At 40.9% G+C, this 22,094-nt stretch overlaps 1 protein-coding gene across 1 annotated transcript; it reads right to left on the reverse strand.

Annotated features, from left to right (window-relative positions):
* Nucleotides 1–308: 308 nt before the first annotated feature.
* Nucleotides 309–4,538, reverse strand: LOC134475134 (uncharacterized). The gene is made up of 2 exons (XM_063244522.1): nt 2,177–4,538; nt 309–1,681 (listed from the first exon to the last, which is right to left on the reverse strand). The coding sequence occupies exons 1-2, from the start codon at nt 3,326–3,328 to the stop codon at nt 1,337–1,339; spliced, it is 1,497 nt and encodes a 498-aa protein (XP_063100592.1). The 5' UTR covers nt 3,329–4,538; the 3' UTR covers nt 309–1,336.
* Nucleotides 4,539–22,094: the final 17,556 nt, after the last annotated feature.

Below are 22,094 nucleotides of genomic sequence, written 5' to 3' on the forward strand. Positions count from 1 at the left end.
ATCCTGGTCAACAACAAACTTTTTTGAAATCATACAAGGGAACCATCCTGAAGTACAAGCCCACCAATGGCTGGCCGGGGCTATTAGGGGAGTAGCGTCACCAGCTCCTGTGATGCGATAAGAGTGAGAAAGGTCGCAATACTCAGGGGCTGTGTGGCTAAAATGATATATGCAGGTACCAGTTATCCCCTCTAAACTGGTGCCTTTCCATAGCGATTGGGGAAGGAGCATTTTGCATCTAGAGGGATCAGAGGCTAGTTTATCAGTGACTGTGATGTAGCCCTCATAGAAGGGGGGCTCTGGGGACATACACAGCCAGCATGGGATTTTTAAATCGCTATCAAGGGAACTGTTAAGTAGCTCAGCTGCTACTTCCAAAGGTTGGAATATTTCCGCTATCATTGAAGGTGGGGCGGAGGCTTTGGGCTCAGTCTGTGCCCGTCTAGACCTTCTCAAACCAGTTTTTGTAGCCCTTGTTGAAGGTTGCATCGAGGTTGGATCGAGGCTAGGCACTCTAATCTCTATCCAGTATGGGATGCCCCCTTCCCCCCTCCATTTACACAGCTTTATCTGGGGCTGGTCTGTGTGGTAAATGCTCCCATTGCATGTGGCCTCAGTCACTTTAGTCGTCGGAGTGTGCCTCCGGGGTCGACTGAGTGGGAAATTAATGGGTGCCTTCTGAGTGGGGGCTGTCACTGGGCGGCGTCCTCTCCTGTAAATGACTACAGGAGGCTTTCTAGGTGGCTTGTATAAGATATTGATACTAATTCCAGGATCATGTCCAGATTTATAAATTTTAACAGCGTAAGTAAGTCCCTGCCCCAGCCACCTAAAATCCGTTGGATTTAGAAAGGTCAGCTGGACTGGGTTACAAGTATAAACACCATAACAGTTTTTGTTTCCTATGTACTTGACAGCGAGATACTTTTCAGAGTTATAGTATCCATCTAGGCCTCCTGTGACACATGACCACGAATAACAATATTGATGTTTTGGATCGGAGGCACAGTACACATTATAATTGGGGTCAGGCTGGTTTTTAGGACATACATACAGGGATGCCTGCTTGAGTTGGAACATAACTTGCAGAGCTTTAGGCCCACGGCCCGAGCAGAGGTTACGGTGGACCGACCCACCTACCCTGCCAGTTGGGCTGTCATCATTAATTATTATCCCATTGAAAAGTATACATAGGTCAATGGTGACTTGATTTATCGTGCCTTTAGCTCTCCCTAGTTCCCTTTTAGTTTTCTCGTCTGAAACAATCCAGTCCCCATTCCCGGGGTTTACAATTATAATCGAGCACCAAGCCAAATACCATAGTACAGACATAATTTTATGGCTGAGAGTCCTTTACAAACTTTAACTTTAACGGGTTACCAGTCCGTTGTACTGTCCATCGGGGACCCTTTTCGTCGTCTGTAGCTTCCAGTGGTTTGACTTGTGTGTGGTGGATCCACGCAGTCTTTCCTGCTACCTTGACGGAGGTGGGAGTGCTGAGCACCACGGTGAACGGTCCCTCCCAGCGCGGCTCAAGCGAATCCCGGTGGTGTCGTCGCACCAGGACCGACGTTCCTGGCTCAATTGACGCTTGGGGCAGCGTTCCCAAGGGGGGGTTCGGATGTTTTTGTCTGAACAGCCGGTGAATTGAGGTCAGTACAGGCTGGAGACTCTGTAAGGACTTAATGAGATCTTGGTTAGTTACTTCGGCTAATTTGTCTTCTGACAACTTAGGAACTATAGGTGGGGGTCTCCCGAACATAGCCTCAAAGGGAGAGATCCCAGAAATATATGGGGTGCATCTGGCCCTCAGCAATGCAAAGGGAAGAAGGCTCACCCAATTGTCACCAGTTTTTAAAGACAGCTTAGTCAAAGCATCCTTAATGGTCCGGTTCATGCGCTCTACTTGTCCCGAGCTTTGTGGCCGATAGGCACAATGGAGTTTCCAACTGATTTTTAATACTTGGGCTAACTTTTGAGTAACTTGGGCTATAAAAGCCAGGCCATTGTCGGACCCCATTGATAATGGGAGGCCAAATCGGGGTATAATCTCATGTAGTAGCTTTTTAACTATAACCAGGGCTGACTCAGACTTAGTGGGGAAGGCCTCTACCCAGCCAGTGAATGTGTCTACCATCACCAGGAGATAGTGGTGTCCCTGTAAGCCAGGTTTTACCATATCCGTGAAGTCCACTTCCCAGTGTTCTCCTGGGGAGGTTCCTCGATACCGGGTGGTTTCCAGTGGAGGTTTCCTGGTTGGGTTGACCAACAAACACTGTGGACATCTAGAGCTCAGAGAGGCAGTTAGTTTGGAGAGCTTTGGAATGAAAAATCGATCTCTGAACAATTCTGCTAGTTTAGTTCCTCCTAAATGAGTAGCCTGATGAGCTTGCTGCAAAAGCTCTCGTCCTAGTGCTTCGGGTAACAGCACTCGCTTGTCGGGCAGCTGATACCAGCCCCCTGGAGTGCGGGGTTTGGCTCCAAGTTGAGATGCTAGCTGTAAATCTGTCTTCGAATAAACAGGCTCTGACAAGGCTTGAGGGACTAGCATCAGGGCAGTCATTTCCTCTGCAGGCCCCTCTGATGTGGTTGCTATTTTTCGGGCAGCCTGATCGGCCAAATTGTTTCCTATGATGATGGGGTCATCTCCCACTTGGTGTGCCTTGCAATGAATAATAGCGACTTGCTGAGGTAGCCAGACAGCTGCTAGCAAGTCTAGGATCTGTGGGGCATTTTTAATCTTAGTCCCGGCCGAGGTCAAGAGACCGCGTTCATGGTAAATAGCTCCATGTACATGTACAGTAGCAAAAGCATATCTGCTGTCTGTGTAGATGTTTACCCTCTTTCCTGAGGCTAGCTTTAATGCCTCTGTCAGAGCAATGAGCTCTGCCTTTTGGGCAGAAGTGCCAGGCTCTAACTGCTTAGCCCAGAGTACCTCTTTCTCGGTGGTCACTGCTGCGCCGGCCACTCGCCTCCCGTCCTGAATGAAACTGCTTCCGTCGGTGAAATAATTGTAAGCGTCCTTAAAAGGCTGGTCGGTTAGATCAGCTCGCAAGTTCTGCTGTAACTCGAGAATGTCAGCACACTCATGGAGAGGCATCTGTTGGTTTTCTGGGTTATCGTCGGGCATGAGAGTGGCTGGGTTTAGAGCTGAGGAGGTCTTGAAAACTACTGATTCTGGGTCTAGAAGCAAGGCCTGATAGTGTAGAATTCTGGCATTTGAAAGCCATTTTTCTGGGGGGGTTTCAATAAGAGTCTCTAGGCTGTGGGAGGTTACCACAGAAATCTTTTGTCCAAAAGTGAGCTTCTTAGCCTCTTTGAGTAGCATTGCCACAGCGGCCAAAATTCTCAGGCACGGAGGCCACCCTCCTGCCACTGGGTCGAGTCTTTTAGAAAGATAGGCTATAGGTCTCTTCCAAGGGCCAATATCTTGAGTTAGAACCCCTTTTGCTATGCCTCTGAGTTCATCTACGAACAAGGTGAAGGGTTTAGTAACATCAGGGAGCCCCAGGGCTGGAGCCTCAGTCAGAGCTCGCTTGAGCTGTTGGAAAGCCTGCTCGCACTCATCTGTCCAGTCGAGCGACTTTTGAGTCTCTCCCTTTAAAGAGTCATACAATGGGCGAGCGATTTCAGTAAAGTTTAGAATCCATAGTCTGCAGTATCCGACAGCTCCCAGAAACTCCCGCACCTGTTTCTTAGTTTCTGGGGATGGGATTTGTAATATGGCCTGGATTCTTTCTTTTGATAAAGTCCTCTTTCCTTCTTGTAATTTATAGCCCAGGTAAGTCACGGCCTGGCGACACAGTTGAGCCTTTTTAGCCGAGACTTTATAGCCTAATCGTCCCAAAGTCTTTAACAACTCCTCAGTTGCCTCTTGACATGTTTCTAGGGACGTTGAGGCTATCAACAAATCATCTACATATTGAAGGAGCACTATCTCGGGGTGTTCCTCTCTAAATCTTAAGAGATCTCTTGCTAACGCCTCGTCAAAAAGGGTGGGAGAGTTTTTGTAGCCCTGAGGTAAACGTGTCCAGGTCAGCTGTTCCTTTACCCCTGTATCTGGGTCAGTCCACTCGAAGGCAAATAGGGGTTGACTCACCGGAGCAAGAGGCAGGGTGAAGAAGGCATCCTTCAGGTCCAGGACAGAGTACCAGGTGTTCTCCGGATTAAGGAGGCTGAGCAGGGTGTAAGGATTTGGCACTGTTGGGTGTAGAGTCAGCACTCGTCTATTAACCTCTCGGAGATCCTGTACAGGGCAATAGTCATTCGTCCCCGGTTTCTGAACTGGGAGCAAGGGCGAGTTCCAGGGAGAGACACAAGGAATGAGAATATCATTGTCTCTTAGTCTCTGTATGTGGACTTTAATTCCTTTCCGGGCTTGCAGGCTTATTGGGTATTGCCTTAAGCAGATGGGGCGTGCCTGAGGCAAGAGTTCTACCACATGGGGGACTTGGTTGACTGCTAGCCCTGGAGGGTTGTTTTCTGCCCAGACTTCTGGAATCTCCTGTTTCCATTTGTTCAGCAGTTCTAATTCTAAGTCAGTCTGTGACAACTCGGGTGCACCAGACAAATTTCCCAGCAGGCGGTAACTTTCTCCTTCTGGGACAAGAGCCAACACTCTAATACCCTCCGATTTTGAGGGGGTATCAGTCCCTAGCTTCAGTCTAGGTTCATTCGTAACAAAGTCAATTTGCACCTGTAATTTATGTAGAAGGTCCCGCCCTAAAAGGGGGTCCGGGCACTCAGGGACCCAGAGAAAATCATGTTGGACCAGTCTATGTCCAGGTCGAGCCAGACTAGCTGTCACCTTTGGGTACGATTTTCGGCCCCCTGTAGCTCCTATCACATTGACAGATTGCTTGGTCAGTTTTCCTAATGGTTGAGTCAGCACAGAATAGGTAGCTCCTGTATCGACTAGGAAGTCCACCGGTTGCCCCCCCCACTTGGAGAGTTATCCGGGGCTCGGGGGGTGGCGGCGAGCCCTGACCTCCTCATTTCTGAGACAACAGGGCCTTAGTCTCTCGTTCTGTCTTAGGCTTTAACTTTGGACAATCCTTACGCCAATGTCCCATCTCCTTACAGTACGCACATTGCTCTTTGTCTAGAGGAGGTCGCTTACCTCGAGCTTCCTTTTTCCTAGGGCTAGCTGACCTCTTGGCTTCTTTTTCGCAAAGTAATTCCAGTACTTTAGTCATCCTTTTGGTTGTTGTTTCTTGCAAGGTTTCCCTATTGTTGAAAACCTTTTGTGCGACCTCGACCAACTGGCTGAGAGGCATTCCCTCGAATCCCTCAAGCTTTTGTAACTTTCTCCTAATATCAGGGGCCGACTGGGACATGAAAGCAATATTAATTGCTCGTGCGTTCTCGGGTGCCATCGGATTGATTGGAGTATATAATCTATAGGTCTCTAAAAGGCGCTCTAAGAACACCGCTGGAGACTCATCGGCTAACTGCTGCACTGCACTCACTCGGGACAGGTTGGTGGGCTTCTTAGCAGCCGCACGAAGTGCATCTAAGAGCCTCAGGCGATACTCATCGAGAGCCTTCTTACCTGCATCCGTGTTAGGGTCCCACTCGGGTCGGGAGGAGGGGAACAAGTGCTCAATTCGTTGCCGATCAGTGGATGGAGATCCATCCGGTTCTCGGACTCCCTTTTGCCCCAAAGCGCAGATTCGCATCCTTTCCTCAGCCGTGAAAAGGATGCGTAAGATCTGCTGGCAGTCATCCCAAGTGGGAAGGTGGGTGGAGAAAACAGACTCTATAAGGCTAATCAGAGATTCTGGGTCCTTCGAGAAAGGGGGGTTCTGACTTTTCCAGTTATAGAGGTCAGAGAAAGAAAAGGGGGTGTACACAAACATGGAGCCCCCACTCGGGGCTGGGACCTCCCGCAGAGGACACAGTGGCGCTGCCTCGTGGCCCTGTTCCAGAGGTCCCTCTGGTCGAGCGTGGCGGCGGGTTTGAATGGGCCGAGGCGGGGAGGGCGAGGTGGAGTCAGGTTGTGGCTCAGGGGCAGGATACGGGGGAGGGGGTAAGGGAAGGATGTCTAGCGGGTCGGAGAAGTCTTCGCTCGGAGGTAAGACTGGAGGTGCGTTGGGCTTGGAGGTCTCCTCTTCAGCCTTGGATTTCGGTTTGAGGGCTGCTAGGACTCCATTCGGAGGTGGCCCAATCCAAGGGGGAGCATCATAGATTATATCTATCCAAGCCTGGATATAGACAATCTGATCGGGGTGAGCGGGGGGCCCAAATACATACTGGCGGACCGCTCGAGCTGTCTCCATATCAAAGGACCCAAAAGGGGGCCAGACTCCTTGGGTCCCCAGGGGCCACTCCTGTGTGACAAAGGTTGTTAGTCTGGCTTTGTGAACCTTTTCCCCATATCTCCCACCTCGCCTCTGGAATTCTTTAAAGTGGTCAATGACAAGGCTAAGGGGAGTGCTGGGAACAGATTCGTTCCGACCCATAATGGACTCGTTCTGACCCATAGCTGGTGGTGTCGCTGGTTTTGCTGGAAAAAAACTTAAAAGGCAAAGTTAGGGTTAAACAGAAAAGCCACAGAGACTAGGCAAACGGTCGGAATCACCTTTGCCCGCTCCGAATTCCAGGAAGGAGCTCCTAAGAAAGAAGGCTCTGTTAGAGTTAGGTGACCAAAAAGGGGAACAATTAGAACAAATGAACACACAGACCGACACACAAGACGAGACAAGACAAGACAAGCTGCAGCAGAATGGCCTTTGCTCAAAAATTAGTCAAATTTTGGGATCTGGAGGAATTAACAAATTTAATTAATGGAGTGGTTCCCCACCCAGGCGGAGTCACAAATGGCAAAAACCAATTGACTCCGTCCTCGGGGGCTTCACTTCCCAAATTAAGGGCGTCCCCTTCCGAACGGAGTGGTTCCTCACCCGGGGCAGATTCACAGATGGACAGAATTTGTCCGACAAACCAACTGACTCTGTCCTCGGGTGGTTCCCACTCCCAAATTGAGGGCGTCCCCTCAAAATTACAAATTGACCGCGGCCCAAACAAAACCTCCAGAGCACTTACTTTCAGATGTTCGGAAATGAGTCTGGAGTCTTGCTTCCATCCCGGACGAGCCCCCAAATGTTATAACGTGGGCCCCGGTATAAAGTCCACGGAAACAAGAGTCCAAAACTTAAGTGGCAAAGGCTTTATTGAGCCAGTCCTGGCGGCACAGTCTCTCCTGGATCAACCCAAAGACTGCGCGCCCAAGACTGGGGAAAGGGGTTTTTAAAAGTAAGGGAAAGTGGGGAGGAAACCTGTAAGGCCATTAAACCTGTTGACCCGCATCTGGAAACTGTATTGCTGTCCACTTAGCTCTGACCGTCCCGGGAGTTCCTGGTGTTGCTCAAATTACTCCCATCCTGCAGACTGACATTATCTCAGAGTGGCACGTCTGCAGCAATATTTGGAGAAGAAAGTGGAGAGTTAATTATCCCAGGACAGCTTGTCTTCGCCAGTGAGTGCGAAGGGGTCACGAGTTATGAGATGCTGGAACTTAAGTTTTACAAAGATCTGATATCTAACCCATTGATACATACAGAACAAAAGGAAAGCACCGATCGGGGTTTGGGCCACAGTATTTCCCGGTAATTTCTTTGAAGCTAAACAGTTCTTAAAATTGGGGCAGGCTCATTTTATGACAGATCATCACCAGGTCGGGGAGAGGTCACCAGAAACCCAAATTCTTTATGGCCCAGATAGGTGGGTGGGGGGGAGGCAATAAGGCACGCTACAGAACAGGAAAACGGCGAGTATCTATCTTGTGGGAAGAGTAACTAAGGTTAGGTAAAAAGGTTAAACTCATGGGCAAATCTCCCTGCATATAAACACACTACTTCAAACAATGTGTAAATTAGTGGGCCTTCTTGTCTTCTTTAGTTCTTTAGCGAAGACTAGAGGCACCTACCCGTGATTAACAGCCCTTGTTAGCTTGTTTTAGCACCACTCTTCTTGTTTGTAGAGGGCCGCTCCGTGATTAACATCTCAATTAAGTGAAATTCTTGCAATTCTTTACAGGGGAGAGTATTGCTCAACATATCAATTGGGTCACTTAACATATCAGTTAAGAAAAGAAAACATTTAGTAAGCCGCGGTACAGGTTTGCTATAATACACAAAATGATGAAGCTACTTTCTTAGAGTACAACAAGAAGATTTAAGAGAAAAGCTGTGGGAGTTGAAATTGCCAGAGGTTCCCTGGGGGTGGAATCACCCAAGGCTTTTGGAACTTGCAACCAGATTGCTTCAGATGCTGAGTGTAGAACTCTAGGACTTAATGTTTGCCCTGCTGGATGTTGGAATTGCTTTGTTTCGAATGCTTCCTATTCTCCTGTTTGTAACTTTTGGAATGGTAATGTTTATCTTGTGCCTTTCCATTTCAGAAATGTTTAACCTTGTTTCTTTTGTACAGGGGCTTATAGTTAAGAGTTTGCCATAGTTCTTGGAGGAGACTTGGGACTTGGGATTTTCAGCAATGTTGAAGCTGTTAGGACTTTGGCAACTCTTGGAGGTGGACTAAATGTCTTTTGTATAAAGGATGTACATGAGTCCTGGGGGACAGGGGTGGAATGTCATGGTTTATGTTTGTGTCCCCCAGGCCTCATGAGTTTGCATTGTTCATTCGTGATGGTTCATTGTACAGTGCTTGGATTGATGGTGTCAGTGCTCCACCCACATAGGGGTGGAGCCAGGATGTGATGTAATGGCTGGAAGAAGGTGTGTCTTTCTCCTTGCTGGTTCGAGCTTGATGTCAACAGCTGCCATGAATGGCAGTCCAGCCATGCCCGTCTGTCTTGGAGCCAACTGAGTGTGGACTGAAACCTCCAAAAACTGTAAGAAATAAACCTTTCCTTTCCCAACTTGGGCATCAGGTATTTTGTTTCAGTGATGAGCATAAAGTGACTAAGACACAGGGCAAGGAAGAGACATTGGTGTTGGATGGGCCGGGTTTTAACTTCAAGTCAGGAAGTTCCAGCACTTCCATAGAGGGGTGGTGGTGATTGCAGCAGACCCTGCAGCAGATGCTGCAGGGCACTGACCTGTCCCCAGAGGACAGCCAGGCCCTGGCTGCATGCCATACACACAGAGATCAAAGTGGCAGCATTTATGGAAGTTTAAAATAACAATGAAAAGCTAGCAAGAAGAAAAGAGGGAGAGAGTGAGTGGGGAGCTGGGGAGAAGGGAAAAGCCAAACAAATGCTTTTTAGAAAGTTAAATCTACAGGAGAAACTCCAACCTAAAACATGCAATGATTCTTCCTGTGAGCCCCTGGACTGCTTCTTCCAAGCCTTTCAATGTTTTCACTAGGTGAAAGCACTGGATGTCTAGTTAATTTGCATTTCAGGTAAACAGCAGTAATATTTTTTTAGCTTAAGCATGTGCTTAGTTTAGTACCTACTTGTTCTACGCATAGTTTATCTGTCATCCTCAATTAACTAGGCATCTCAGATTTTCATTTGGTAAACCTTACAATCCTCCTAAGAGCCTAGGACTGCTGGCTGCCTTCATGTGTGGATTTGGGTCTTCTTTTTCTGGTTGGCCCTGTCTCTGAAGCCCTGTGTCTCCAAGTGGCCTCTCACAACCTGCCCTTTCATAAATACCCTTCCTGGAGGCAAGCAACAGTGGCAGTGGGGGCAGGGTCCCTGCAGTTGTGGGTGACTGTGGCAGAGCTGCGTATCTTGGGATGATCTGGGGCTTGCTGTGGTGCAGGTTCCAGGGGACAGGCCTTCTGCAGGGCACTGGCCAAAAGCACATGCATGTCCTGGCGTCTGCTGAGCCCAAGTTCACACTGCAGCCCACCTGACCCTCCTGCCCTGCCTTGTGTCTTTTCCAACACCTCCACTTACCTGATGCCTGAGTAGGAATACCTGATGCCCAAGTTGGGAAAGGAAAATCAATCAAAGCAAAAGAATGAAAGCATAACAAGACTTCCAAATTAGATAATAGGAAATAAACAATGGTTACCATAATGTCTCTTGTTTTCTTCCAAACAGCTGTCCATACTATCACACATAATAAAACCAAACAAAACAAAACAGAATAAAAACAATCAAAACAAAATAATGAAAACATTACAGGACTTCTAAACAAGAAATAGGAAATTAATATATCTTGTTACCTTCTAAACAGTGCCTCATACCATCAAACACAAGAAAATCTAACAAAAGAAGACAGAACAAAACCAAAATTAACAAAATGATGAAAATGATACAAGAATTCAAAATAAGATAATTGGAAACTAACAGTGGATATCACTTTCCCATTTTAGGCCTTTCTTCCCCTATCATTTTCATAATATCTATTGTGCTTTTTTGGAAATAAGTAACTCCTTCATTTCTTTATGCTAGAGAGATAACTTGATGTTCACATAATGAATCCAAACCATTTCACCATGATCATGATGTCCAGTTGCATCCATTTACCTATGAGCCTTGAGATTGTTGTGCTTTATAGCTGGGTAGCTTTCCCAGCTATACATGAAAATAACAGTTCCTAGTATGCATGCAAATACCATATCTTTCATATTTGTTCTGCAGTTAATAAACAAGTTACCCTTATTTTTTTTCTGGTCTCCTGTATCATGGAACAATTGTTTTCTATCCTTTGATTTTTAGCCTATGAATTTCCTTCCCACTCGAATGTATTTATTGTATACAGTGTATTGATGGATCATGTTTCTTGATCCACTTTCCTTGTTTCTTTTTATTGGTGAATCAAGGCCACCTACATTAATGATTACAACCAGCACACATTGATTCATCTCTGCCATGGTATCTTCCTGCTGTTGGTCCTTTACTTTTCAGCTTTGTTCAAGTGCCTGTCTGGTTTGACAACCCTTCTCTGCTGCTGTTCCTAGAAGCAAGATCATTCTTATCTCTCCCTATAATATTCTTCAACACTCTTTGTAGGGATGGTTTTGCAATGATTAAGTTTGTTCAGTTGTTCTTCATCATGGAAGTATCTTATTTCTCCATTAATTTTGAAAGATAATTTTGCAGAGTACATAAATTTGGGTTGGGAGTTGTTTTCTTTCAGGAATTTGAAACACTTTACTCCAAACTCTTCTTGATGGTTGTGTTGACAAGTCTGCTGTGTTTCTGATTGGTTTTCCTTTATATGTGATCTGTTTCTTTTGAACAGATTTTAAAATTCTGTTATTTTGCTGAATTTCTGGGATCTCGATTGTTATATGTCTGTGGATTTATTTTGGCTATGGCTAATTGTTGTCTATATACCTTCCTTATGTGCATGCAAGATACTCTTCTCATGTTTGGGAAGTTTTCTACTATTACTTCTGTGCCTTTTTATTTTATTTGTGTCCACTCTGGTCTTTTTTTGCTGATAGGTATGACTCTTAAATTGTCTTTCTTTGTGTTGTCTTGCACCTGTTGATTTGTTATTTTCTGGTTTCTCAATATTTTTAAGACATCTTTTTTTTTTCACTATCACAAGCTGAAATTCTGTTTTCAAGGTCTGAAAGTCTATCTTCAGTTTCTTTTAAGAAGTTTTGCTAGTTTTTGATTGACTGTTTTATTTCCTGAATATCTCTTTGGATATTTTTCTTACATTGTAATTCCTTCCTATATTGTCCATTCAAGGCTTTCATCATTTTCCTATGCTTCTATTTTTTTAAAATCTATATCTTCTTTACGTATTCTCAGAAATTCTTCCATTATGTGTTTGATTTCTTCTAATTTACCTGATATATTATTTGTAAAATGATTACTTCTATAGTCTCATAAAGTTGTTTCTTCATTTGCTATCCTTTCAGAGATTTCAGGTGTGTGACTTCCACTGTCTTCCATGACTGATCACCCAGACTTATTTTCTGTTGGTTGTACTTCTGAGATTGCCTATTGCTTCTTCATTTTGACATGTTCCTGGCTTCCTGCCATCACAACAATTGTAGGGTCCCAGGGAATTCCCCCATTGGCTGACCTTCTGTGGTGAGGGAAATGGGGCAGGCCCTTGGGTTTCTCTAACCTTGGGTCTCTAGGGAGGTAGCAGAACATTGGGAAGGATTCTCCAGACTTGTACAGCTGCACTGAGGCTTCTTCAATGGCTAGTTGTACAGGGTTGTAGGGCTGCTTCTTCTTTCAGCCTGCAGATGTATACCAGGACTCCCCTGATGGTGGCAGACACACAGGCCTGTTTTTGTCTGATTCTATTGGTTGGTGATGACTGCTTGAGGGAAGCTAGGGTCTCCAGTGGTGGCAGTACTACAGTGCACAGGATATATTTGGTTGTGTGTCTCTACCCTCAAGAAGGAAGCCTTCTGATGCTGGGGGCAGCAACATTGAGAAAAAATCTGGCTGTGTCTCTCTGTCTGTGCTGCCTGCCCTCAAGAAGCAAGTCTTTGGATGATGGTGGTGGGTGCATAGGGGTGGATCTGGCTGTGTCTCTCTGCCCATGCTGCAAGTACAGATTAATAAATGAAATAGAAAATAATCTAGAAGTTTTCTGAAGGTGGAAGGCAAAATATAAATTATTGTGAAAAATGGAAATATATTGCCACAAAAATGTAAGTAGAATAAAAGATTTAGTTAAATATAAAATGGCAAATTGAAAATTGTATTGCCTTTAGTTTTTCACAAAAGGCATACTTAAGCTGAATAAATGTGGAAAAATCCAAAGACATATTATGAGAGTAAGAACAAAGATATTATTGATCAAATGCACACCAGAATAATGCTGGTATGGAAGCACAATTTGAAATAAAAACAAGTAAATGCATACTTCATTTACTATTGTATGGCAGTTCAAATTATCACAAAACTTTAATTTTGGTATTATAAATCATGACATTTCCAGATATTGTAGCCTCAAATAAAAAAGAAACTGAAGAATTTAATGATGATCAGGAGGAGGAGGAGAAAGATATGTAGAGAGATTTAGAGGAAGGCAAAAAGAAATATAAGTAGGAAATTATATGACTTTATACTGAGAAATTATAACAACCCTGTCAAAGAAAAAAATAGCATTGATGCATTAATAGACTATTTCAAAATTAAATTAGTAAACTGAATTCATCATACAGATAGATATAGTCCATAACAGAAAAGTACATAGTCTTTGCCTCAGGCAGCTCAGTGGTAGAGTCCTTGTCAAACATGTGGGAGGCTCAGAGTTTAGTCTACACTGTTACAGAAAGTAAAATAAATGTTCTTTTCATTCACAATGAGATTATTAATGAAGAGTGAACATGAACTTGGTTATACGTCAAGATGCAACACATGTCAGGTATGATGGTGAACAGCATTCTGGGAGGACAAGATAAGAGAATCACAAGTTCAAGACCAGCACAGAAAATGTAATTACATGGCAAGACTCTATTTTAACATTAAAAACTAATGAAGACATAATATAATTCAGAACAGTACAGAAAATTTTTGTTGTGCTCTTGAATAAATTTCTGATATCAAGGGATAGAAATATAAATTTTCCTGGATTGAGAGACTATTTGTGTTTCTGTTGAGGAAAAGATGAAGTTAATGGGACTACTTGAAATAAGCACTACAAAAATTTTTATTTTTGCATTGAGATTGTTTTTTATATTTTTAAACTATAAAGATGATTAAGGACTGTATTGTCTTGCTAGTGTACAAAACTGAGAGTAAATAAGTTCCAGAAGTTACAATAGATGTACTAAAGGGGAAAGAAACTACTCAAAGGAAAATCATATTGTTAATCAGTTTTGCATGACTATCTAAGCAGATATTTTGAAGATAACAGTATGCAATGTAGCAACCATTGTTAAATTCCTACTATCTTATTTTGAAATGCTGTATCACTATTGTGTTGTTGTTGTGCTAGTTTGGCTTTTGTTGCTTTTTGTTTGCTTACTTGATTACTTCCTAATTTTTCTGTGCTTTTTCTTCTTTTTAAGGTAAAAAAAATGATGATAACATTTAGGACACTGTGACTCCTTCCAGTCTTACCAATACTACATGCTTGTCCTATATGATCCTGCCTTTTAATGATTCTTTCTTCACTGGACTTCTGAATTCAATATGGTTTTCTTGGCTTGTGATGGCACTGCCTGCATAACTCATGGGGCAAAGGCATTGGTGAGTCAGTTACCAGCACTGTGCTGTGCAATTCTTTCATAGAGACCATTTTTCTCTGCTTATTCCAGAACTTTCTTTAAAAATGATTATTTCTCCTCATTGATATGTCCAACTTCATGCAAATGCCTTTGTTGTAATATGAAGCGTTTGATGGTATGTTAATTTGTGCAATTATTTTATTTCTTGGCACAAAGGAATATGTATAAAACAACATAAATTATTTTGATCCATATTTTATATTTCGCTTTGGATTATGGAACTTTTCCTCCATGCACACAGTAGTAAGAATCTTAATGGATCTCAGTTATGTGGTTTTTTTTAAGGTATAAATTCTAAGACCTTGAGAGAATCAGATCTTTCATAGACAGATTATATTTATTAGTAGTTTATCCTTAATAAGGACACTGTCATTATACTGGATATTCTAATAAATGTACCAAAATCTAGGTATCTAAAATGATAATTATTCATTTTTACCATCTGTAGAACTGAATAAAATTAAAAGAGACTCTGTTTGCTAGTTTGTAAGTGACAGCATTGTGAAAGTTTCCTCACATGGCAGGATGCTGAAATTCTTTCTAGACTGACCCCTATAAGGAGACTAACCTCCCTTATGGGAAATTCACGCTCATGACCTCATCTACCTTCATTAGCTCCCCAAATCAACCTTGTAACACATCATATTGTTGCTTAGGTTCTTGCTGTATGAATTTGGGGACAGGATGGGGCACTTATTTCACACAAAATATGGCACTGTATTGACTGACAATCATGCATTGTGCCTTTTCTCTAAAGACATCTAGACACCTAATGCAGGCTATCAATAGTGACCATGACTTTCTAGCTCTTATTTTTCTATAAAAAAAAATCAACAGGAATCCTTGTCTTTTGCCCACCATATCTCAGGGATATGAGTTCCAGAATTTCCAGCACAGCCATTGGAGGATACAGCACAAAACAGGATGATGCCCCTAATTACACCCACAGGAGAGAAAGCAGGTAAACAGAAGTATTAATAGGAACATCATAGGCAACTTCTAAAACCAGTCCACTCAAAAAGAATTATATTTTCCTAGCAGTAATGGTGCCAGCCTTGCATATATCAAGCAATTAGTATATTGCTAATTGAAAGCCTTTGTATTTGGCACAACATTTCTCTTTATAGCCAGTGCCTGCAAAGTTTCTTTTCCCTAGAACGTTGCTGTGATCATCACCCAGCTCGCTGATTAATACCAGTAAAAGCCATGAGATTTTGGACTTATAGCCTTTTGTTACACAGAAAACATTGGTCATCTCAGAGCTTCTCAAGTACAAAATTTTCTCTCCTTGTCTTTATTTTGCATCCATGTGCTATACTGCTGGGTGGAAAACTTGAGCCCTCCACAGGGGATTTGTTATAGTACTTTAAAAAACATGTGATAAGATCATTTCTTTTGGATAAACAATCAGGCCTCATGATAATTTAAAAATGACTTGACTTAATTCAAAACTTCTTTTTAAAATATTTACCAAGATGTAATACATAAGAAGTTCTATACTGAGTGTTAGACATGCTTGTTTGACACATAATTGAACTTTATTTGTAAACTATTCATCAGTAGCTGATGCCTGCTGAGACACAGAGCCAGTGACAGTTTGCCAAACTTCATCGTTATGCACAGCCTTTGATTCTCTGATGACTGTGATCATGATCAGAAGCCTATTTTCAAGTCCAACATGTCTGCTGGAAAAGCCATCATCATCCTTCTCTAATTTTGCCTCAAACCACAAAACATTCTTAATTGAAGCAAATAAATGTAATTGTGTCCCTAGCCTCCTCTTCCCAGGAGGCAAACAAATTGCTAAGGTGGAGGAAAAACAGTTATAATGATAGTTGCTCTTTAAGAAAACAGAACCCAGGTGGACTTTGAAGTCACTGCTAATTTCTGTCCTATTTCTGATTGCCTCCCCTTGCTAACTAGCTATCTGCAAAAAAGTATTGGCTAAATAATAATGTCAATGAAAAAGTAAACTTTTCAAGTCATGTATTGCTAATCATGACTAATCTAATCATTTGATGAGATTTCTCATGCGTGCTATTTTGAATGATCTCATGATATAATGAGGATAATTGTACTTATGAGGAAAAAAATCTCAGACAGGTTAAGGATATAAGAGGGTCAGAAGGGAAAAACGTTTAATTTTAGTGTCCTTCTGCAACTCTGTGTTGCCCAGGGCAGAATGGTGTCACTGACTATGCTATATCCACACTCAGAGTTGTGGAGGTGACAGGAGGGAGTGACCAGGAGGAAAGAGTTGCTAATGTTGGTTTCAAACCCCTGGGATATCTCAGCTCCCAAGTAGCTGGGTCTACAGTAATGTGCCACCATGAATAGTTTTAATTAAATTTTGAATTAACCTAAGGGATCTTTATAGTTCAGCTTTCACCTACTCTGTTGTCTGAAATTAAATCTAACAAGGAATTAATAGTACAGTGAAGACATGATGATTGCATCACAGAGCCTCAACATGTATCTTCATTACAATCCGGAATTTTTATTTAAAACTGAAAAGTGGCAGAAATCCACAATGAAAGAATTTTCTGACATTTCTTTAAGGTGCCAAATTTGATTTACCATAACCTCAAAGGCCCAATATAGTACACTGAGACCATGTTTCTGTGTACAAGGAGCATCTTGTGAAAAATAATTGGCACCCCACACTGTATTTGCAAGGCTCATTTAAAGTGACAGGAAAGGTCAAAAGCAATACCACTCTCCAAAACACCTGCACAGTCACTTCCAAAAGTGTCAATTTTTAAATTTCTCTGTGCATATTCATTAGAAAGAAATCTCATGACTGTGACATGAATCCTCCTCATGTAGCACCCCACACTATTGAGTATACAGGGGACACTTTGTGCAGCTCTGAAAACGTCTGTACTCTGTTTTCAGATTTTCTTGGTCTTGCACATTTAAAGATCCATGTTTATTTATTTTCTGCCTCACTGCTCCTGAGAAAATCAGCACCTCATCAAAAAGCCAAGTGAACCTGAGGAATGGGCACTGTTGTGGAGCTCAGCATCCATTGGAAAGTTACTCATCATGGTAGAGGCTGTATGAGAGTGCTGTGAGGGTCTTGATACAGATGTAAAATACTCTCTCCATGCCCAGATCTTAACATCAAATAATCTGCTGACGTGATATTATATGTGCCTCTTATTATAATTTCTGTTGTCATAAATTAAAATTACACTCTCTGACAAATATTATGAATGTGCTATTCCACAATTAAGTAGCTCTCTGTGTACCCCAGATTGTACTGCATACAGAAGAATGGAGCTCAGGTGCAAATTTGACTTTAAAAATAACAAGGAGATGTGGCGAAGATTTCCATTGCTTCATTTGAAGAGTGGAAATTGGAAAAATGACTTAGATTTATTATGACCTTTACCGTGGATTTCCATGTAGCAAGCAGACATTTAGTATCATGTGATCAACTTCACATCTTTCCTTAAACTTTGGGGTTTCTTTAAACATAATCATTGATAATTTGTAGCCCATAAGATAGCTCTTTTTTCCAAGCTATTTCTAAGAGAGTATTTATTGAGAAAAGTGTTGGGATGTAATTGTGTGTGTTGGTAACAAAGCAAGTTGTACTTTCAGCACTTCTTGATTGATTTATCAGTTTTTTCCACTTGATGTGAAATGGCCACATCCAAAGTTTCAATATCAGTGATTGAGAAATTTAAGAAAATAAATATTAACTTTAATCTTATGAGACATAACCAAAGAAAAGAAGTCATTTTCTTAAAATTTACAGTTGATTGGAAAGTGATAAAAATATAAAGAATGTAATATTTCATGGCAAATACAGCCTAGTGGTCCTTTTACTAAGATAACTATGTTTCAACACAGTGAGTTCATGGAGACTCTGCCCAGACGTGATCACCAGAATGGTAGGCCTTTATTATCTGAGAAACTCTGAAACTACACTGGGCTATAAGTATTCATGTCTCTTCATTATCAAGGTGTGCATTTCTGTGTATATAATGGTATAGATGAAGCCACAGACCTCAGGTAAGGACATTTGTGTAAATGACTTCAGTTAAAGTTCTTTAGTTCCTTTGTGCTCAAGGTGCTCAGGGAATCTGATATATATATGTACCAGACATCGTGGAGCTTGGAAGACTTCATGGTCTGTCTAATTTCTTCTTTATGGCATTCTGTTCTGTCTTTGTCAAGATCAATGCAGTGGTGCTGAACTGTGATTTCTCTGCTGCTGAAAAACAATTTAGGTGCTAGAAAAATCCTGTCCAAATAAAGCCTGACAATAGAAAAGGCATACTGTGGAAATCTGAGTCTTGTCAGCTATTTTCTAAAAAAGCTTTTCATGAATGAGATGATTACAAAGATGGGAGAACCAATATCTCCTTTTATCGCATGTAGCTGTCACTGCTTTTTAAGTCTAGTACTGTAGTTTTGTCAACACACTTCTTGATATTATTCCAAATTTCTTTTATTTTAGGTTAATTTCAGTTCTTTTGATCCTCTGTTTAGAGACAATGCCAAAGTTTCTTCTTTCTATCACATAGCTAAAAAGAGCACATCTTTGACCCTTGCTATAGTTTCCTTGATGATTCATTTCTGGTGGACCTGGGGAGGACTGATCATTACAGAAGATCATAAAAGTGTTCAATCTCTTGAAGATATAAAAGCAAAGATGGGCAGAAATGGCCCCTAGGTTGAGTTTCTAAAAATTCTCTCAAATCTTTTTGTGTTATCAAATTTGCACCCCCAAATTACCCTAATGAAGGAATCAACATCAGTAAATATGGTTACTATTTACTCTGACAGTGATGGTCTAAATGAAGTCAATACTGATATCTAGCAATATTTAGTGACTTGGGAATCTGGCTGACATTCTCCCCATGGCATGCTGACATGACTGGGAGAAATTTCATCCTTGACTCCATGGTATTTTCATCTTTTCAAAACCATCAAGAGATTTCTAGTTTCAAAAATTTTGTCCAGACAGCTAATCCTTCCATACACCCAGAAGACACTTTCCCCACTATGTATTAGCTCTGGAATTCCCATTGCTCTTTCTCAGATTCTGACTGGGGACTGAAGAACTGAGCACTCAATGCCATTTTAGTGAATGTCATGTAGTTAACATCAATGTTACCTACATAATTACTCATATACTCCAACCAAGAATCTTAAAAATATTTCTTTAAAGGTGGAAGAGATTATGCACCAGTCTGATAAGAAGGTAAGTCTTGACATGGGTTGAAATGGTCATCACTTACTGTAAGTGTTTATGAACCAAAATATTACTTAAAGATATACCATGTATATTATATGTTTCCTCCTTTAATTCTATACCCACTTTTGGAATTGACAATCACATTTTGCAGATAGATAATGTGAGAACAATCAGAACAAAAATGGGTGGTGAAAGAGGGATTACCAATTTATTTGACCTAAAACCTATTTATTGTGTTTATTAAATGGGCATAGATAAAATATTTCTCCAGAAAGTAATATTTTAAAACTAATAGGACATTTAATCATCCACAGATTTTCATTTATTCTGTTTCATTGAAGTCAGTGTTAATATTGCATATGGAAAATAATTAAAAGGAAGCTGTTATTTCACCAACTCAAGTTTTCTGTCTTACTTCTGAAGCCCGGTTCACAATAGGATGATGTGTCTATCTTAGTTACACCCCTTTATAAAGAGTGTTTGAGTTAATAAATCAGGAAGCCAAGTGAATTAGGATGACAGAAGGAAACTGGATGCAGGGTATGATATTCTGATTGTGTGGAATTTTTCATAAGGTCCTAGACTTAAGTTCAAAGTATAAACGCTTTCCTTACATGTTTCACTCGATCAAAGAGTGTCTGTATCTGAAAATATAATAGAATGTCCCACATAAATTACAGGGGTCTGCTGAACATAATCATAATGTACTTTTTAACCACAAATAACCAGAATATTGTTATAGACTGAGTGTCCCCAACTTTGTTTTATGAAATTGATATACATAATTTAACAAATCAAAGAATGCTCTTATTTAATAGGTGTCAGGTGGTAGAGAATGTAACACATTTTTAAGCATATTTTAAAGTATATATTAAATATTACTAAAATACTGAGATTTAATTACAAAATTGTATGTATGTATGTATGTATGTATATAGATTAAGTTTATCTCTCTAGCCCTGAATGATTAAGTAAAACCTGGCAAGTTTTCATTTTGCATTATTTTTCTCCAATCCTCCTGCTCTGTATGGAGTAAGATTTGCAATCCTGAATTTAGAAAACCTCTTCAGGAGGGAGAGGCTTTCTGTTGACTTGATTGCACCCCTTGCTTAGGGAATGAGATTGCCAATGACACTGGTAAGAGCTTCCCTTTTATATAAGCTTCCACTTTTATTTTGTATTCTTTCTATCCATTCAGGAAGTGGCAAACATTTGTAGAGGACAAAAATGATGAAATCTTCTCTAACTGAGATACTTATATATTTTACTCATTACTATATTCATTAAAAACACGCTTTTGGTCCAGAAAACTATGCTGGGTAAGTTTTGTGTTCTTGTCCTCCTTTTATTCCTCATCTTTTGGCACTGCTAGAGATTGAATAAATAGAAGCTCTATCTCTGAGCTGCAGTAGTATTTTTAATTTATTTTGAGGCAGTTTTCTTACTAAGTTGCCTGAAATTGCTCTAAAACTTGTCCTTCTGCCTCAGGCTGCCGAGTACCTGGCATTATGGGTATGTGCCATTATGGAAAATGTTATTTCTCAAAAACCCATTTTACCCCACACCAGTTTCAAAGCTTCAGCCTCCTTATGTTTATAATACAGTGTTATGGAACACTAGCTCTACATTCTTTGAAAGTGCTTTAAATAACATTGAATACAAAATTTTGGCATGACTTTATTTTCTATTGTTCTTGTCATGAGGCAGTTGTTCAGACAGACTGTAATTGTGTTGGAGACAGAATATGTCTTTTATGTACAACATGCTTACAGCACAGTGTAACCTCAATTAGTGGATTTCATCCCTGCTTGACTAGAATTTATATGTACTTATTGGAGATGTGCCATGAGTTACAGTGTCTGGTACACAGCTGCAATGACAATGTACATATAGGGTACATAAAGAACTTAATAAGTGCTGATATCTACATAGAAAAGTTACAGAAATCCAATACTGAAATTTTTTTTTGTAATATAAGTATCAGTTTGGAAGTGCTTGAATTTATAATAAATTGTGACTTGGTGGAATCATTGTTAGAATGAAAAGTTACTAATTTCTCTTTCTGACTGCTGTATGATTTAATTTTACATGGTACTTGGTATGATTTCAAATTTGATTTGAAATATGGACAATTCCATGCATCATGTAGTCAATATGGGTATATATTCTTTATAGGGATTGGAGATAAGGTACAGTACTTTTACTTAAATATTTCATGTACTTAGAACATTTAGATATTGCATTTAATATATCAAGTACTAAATATTTCTGGTTAATGCAATACAATTCTCAATAATCTGTAGTTTATAGAAGAGTAATAGCAGCAAATATACGCTATCTGTAATTCAAAATATTGCTTGTCAACTATCGTGTATGTTGAAAGCAATTTCGTCTCCTTAAACACAAATATATGCTCTGTATTGTGTATACCTTACGCTATCATGTCTATTCAAATGAAAACAGACTGAAGGTCTTTGTTTACATAGTCATCAGAAACTAAAAACAGAGCAAAATGAAAGAAAAAAGAAAATCAAAGATTAGAAATAAAAGTGTTTCTTAAGAAATTAAAAGACTACATAGAGAAACAAGCAAAACAACACTCTGACATATATTTTGATCAAGAAAAAATTTTAAAACCCTGTATAATACTATAATCAAAACCAGAGTCATTTCTAAAACTATGAGAAAAAAAACTTCACTGATTTAGGAGGGAATTTAGCTCAGCAGAATAAGCACCCATCTGGCAAACATGAGGTCATGA

The sequence above is a fragment of the Cavia porcellus genome, unplaced genomic scaffold (assembly GCF_034190915.1).
Source record: "Cavia porcellus strain 051 isolate PalLab524CR breed Dunkin Hartley unplaced genomic scaffold, mCavPor4.1 scaffold_133, whole genome shotgun sequence".
Taxonomy (NCBI): Eukaryota; Metazoa; Chordata; class Mammalia; order Rodentia; family Caviidae; genus Cavia; species Cavia porcellus.